This window comes from Triticum dicoccoides, chromosome 6B (assembly GCF_002162155.2).
Source record: "Triticum dicoccoides isolate Atlit2015 ecotype Zavitan chromosome 6B, WEW_v2.0, whole genome shotgun sequence".
Classification (NCBI taxonomy): Eukaryota; Viridiplantae; Streptophyta; class Magnoliopsida; order Poales; family Poaceae; genus Triticum; species Triticum dicoccoides.
In genome coordinates, this window is record NC_041391.1 from 673,307,378 (window position 1) to 673,310,815 (window position 3,438).

At 41.2% G+C, this 3,438-nt stretch overlaps 1 protein-coding gene across 1 annotated transcript; it reads left to right on the plus strand.

The window, feature by feature from the left end:
- Nucleotides 1-579: 579 nt before the first annotated feature.
- Nucleotides 580-1,632, plus strand: LOC119321458 (60S ribosomal protein L28-1-like). The gene is made up of 3 exons (XM_037595131.1): nt 580-730; nt 820-986; nt 1,621-1,632. The coding sequence occupies exons 1-3, from the start codon at nt 583-585 to the stop codon at nt 1,630-1,632; spliced, it is 327 nt and encodes a 108-aa protein (XP_037451028.1). The 5' UTR covers nt 580-582.
- Nucleotides 1,633-3,438: the final 1,806 nt, after the last annotated feature.

Here is a 3,438-nt window from a genome sequence, read left to right on the forward strand (position 1 = left end):
TTTTTGTGCATCGGCTGACACCCATTTGCTACCCTACTTGGTTAGCCAGTCCTTCTCGTTCCATTCCCTGTTACCATCTGCAATCTTTGACACATCCATCAAGAACTTGATTCCTCTGTTTCTAATGGCAGAACCGAAGTAGTACCACCAATTAGTAATTTATGAAAAGAAGTGGTACCGTCAGAGTAGAACTGACGTGTTGATGGTCTACTATCAGCATAAGGTAGAACAATGTAGTAGTGGTCCTTAGTTTAATCCAAGTTATAGTACCGGTAGTGAAAATAGACCGCCAATGTGGACGTCCAATTGAAGTTACTGTATCTTTTACGCCCACTTGGAGCATTGATTGCTTCACATCACGTGTAAGAGCTCGTACTCTAGTAGTACATTATCGTTGGCCCATTATTGCTAGATTTTGATCCTGGTGATGCTCTGTACTTGTTTCTACTTGCAATCAACATACAATTTTGCTCAAAGAGTCAAATGTTTCCTTGATTCTGTAGGATTAGTGTGTCCTGTTGCTTGTTGCTAGCTGTAGGATCTGACTTTTGGTTGTTGTTTTGGTGATGTAGGCCAAGGTAAATGACTACCGTTCCAGGGTCTCTGGTCTGGGAGCTCGTGAAGAAGAACAACTGCTTCTTGGTAAAAAAGTTTGGCAATAGCAACGCCAAGGTGCGGTTCAGCAAGGAGCCCAACAACCTCTACAATGTCCACTCCTACAAGTTCTCGAGTCTGTAGCTCTTTGCAGTATTTTTAACCCTTTTGTTTGCAAGTGTCTCTGCAAGGAGCTAACTTGCTGTGGGGCTGATGTGGTTTCAGGCTTGGCGAACAGCAAGACCGTGGCGGTCCAGCCATCAGCCGGAGAGGACAAGGCTATTGTCCTGTCCACGACAAAGACCAAGAAGCAGAACACCCCTGCCAAGCTCCAGCACAAGACTCTGATGCGCAAGGAGTTCCGCAAGATGGCCAAGTCTGTCAAGAATCAGGTATTAACTCCAGAGTTTTGTACTTGAATTGCCCTTATGCTTGGTTTCTAAGCTACAACTGTAAGTCACGGCTTGTCTCTGCTTCCTCCTTGAGTTCAGAGTTGTGGCATGGCATGCTTGATTTTGTGGTGGACTTGCGGCACTAATGATGCACCATTGTTACACTTCCTTGTCTTGAATGAATGCATCTTGTCAGGTCATTCTAAGTTCAAGGATGTATTCTCTAGTTAGGAAATGATAGGCGCATATGCAGTTATTATGCTTCCCAGTTTGTCGACGAGCTATTTGTTTCAACCATGGAAATATATTTCTAGTGTAATCAATCTCTTGTCATGCCATCTACTGAAGTGACCAGTAAATGTGTAGCTCATCTCTATATCAGTTGTCCAGTACTCATAGGTGTATGTTTAATACATCTTGGAGGCCATTGTCTAATTGTAGTTCAACAATGTTTTCCCTCAATCATTACAACTTGTTGTTTTGAGAAGTCACTTTGTTCTGCAAGTGGGACATAACTTCAGAAAAGTCTGATGCTTGCTGGGGCTGTTCCCTTAATTATGCAAAGTTTGAAAAGTTTGAGATTGATCTTCTAGTGCTAAGTTTTGAATGCTAACTTTAATTTATGTTCCGGCAGGAAATGGACTGATTCCTTTGAAATTCGCATGTTGTAAATAGTCCCTTACTCCACTCAGGTAACTCTATAATCTGTCCCGCTTCTAGGTTTCCAGCACTCGAATCTTTCTTTAGGAGAGTTTGAAGTTGTTGGTGTATTCTCAACCATTGAGCGATTTTAGTCATCCTCTTCACTGGAGTAACAATGGTCAAAACAACTAGTGTCTAGTCTCCAGGATAATAAATCATGTTCTTCCATGTTTCCAAAAATACTTGTACTCCATGTTTCCATAAAACAGCAGGAACACACATGTGACCAAAAATACTAGAATAAATTAGCTATGGTCTAAATAGCCTTTGTATTAGGATCTGGTTGAGTCTCTATGATGTTCTCTCTTAGTGTCATGTCATGTCATGAGTTTTGAGTCGTGAATATATAACTGAGTTGTATAATCCTTTCCAGGTGAGGACTTTGACCACAAAAGTACAACCAGGACAACCGTGTTGTTGGTGGTAGCTCCCAAGGTCCAAGGACGACTATAAAATTTGACAGCAAAGAGCCAAGCAAGAGTGTGAACCATAGTGTGGGTTGATATTTGCCACCATGTTTTGGATTGCACGTACACTTCTTGGATATAAACTGTAATTAGGCTTGTTCAAGCTATGTTACTGCGGACGTGCAGTCTTGTATGTTTTTGTGAATGTTGATCATATGAGTTCTGGATTTGATCATTTAATAAGAGAATTACTGATTGTTTGATTTTTAAATGTGTATAAATTGGAATCTGTGAATTAAAAAGACCAAATATTCTACTAGGCCAAACAATATTTGGGCTCTAAGAAGCCAGAACAAAAAGTATAAATGAAATGGACATAAAAATGTTGGGCTTGGCTCATGAAGCCATTCAAAAATTGATAATATATATATAATTGTTGGGCTAGGCCCATGTAGAAAACCGAATTGGACCGGGCTCATTCTTGTGCCACATCAGCTTGCCATGTTGGATGCCTACGTGGCCTGGGAAGGTTGCTAGTGACCAAACATTTGGTCGTGGAACCAACGACCTTTTACATATGACAAAGAAGGTCACTAATTTTAGTTTACGACCGCCAGCTTTTGACCATCTGTTTTTGGTCGCCAAAAGGTCACAAATGAAAAACAATGACCTTTCAGTGACCAATAGTGATGGTCGCAAATTGACATATTTCTTGTAGTGAATGAACTTTTTTGAAGCAGTTTCTTATATACAACACCCCTTTAGTACCAGTTGGAGCCACCAAACGGTACTAAAGGTCTGTTTTGGCCAGGCCAAGCGGCGGGAAGCGCCCCCCCTTTAGTACCCGTTGGAGCCATGACCCAGTACTAAAGGTGTGTGCTGGCGCAGGTTCGTGCGGCATGTTTAGTCCCACCTCGCTAGCCGAGGGGCGTCCGCACTGGTTTATAAGCCCCAGTGCAGTAGCTCTCTCGAGCTCCTCTCCAAAGTATGCCTACTGGGCCTACCTGTTCTGTGCTGCCCTGTGGGCCTACTGGGCCGTTGCGGGCATGCATCCTGGCCCAACAAAATGTTGTGTTTCTAGTCGTATGCAAGCCGCTCAGGCCCATTAGGTGGGCTTTTTTATTTTCTTAAATTTTGTTGCTTTATTTTTTTTGCTTTATTTTTTTGTTTTATTTATTTTTGAGTTATTTTTTGCTGTATATAGAGTTTCTTTGTGAATATTTTTGCTTTAGGTTATTGCCGGTAGTTTCAAAATTTGAATAGTTTAAATTTTGATTTATATGAAATTTGTGTGAATCACTAGTTTGTGAATAACTTAACTTTGAAAATAGATTTTTCAGTGA

What these genes read in the sequence shown, in the direction of transcription:
- LOC119321458 (XM_037595131.1), top strand. Translation starts at nt 583, where the DNA reads ATGACTACCGTTCCAGGGTCTCTGGTCTGGGAGCTCGTGAAGAAGAAC. An exon ending in CCACTCCTACAAGTTCTCGA is followed by an intron (nt 731 to 819) that starts GTCTGTAGCTCT and finishes ATGTGGTTTCAG; the next exon opens with GCTTGGCGAACAGCAAGACC.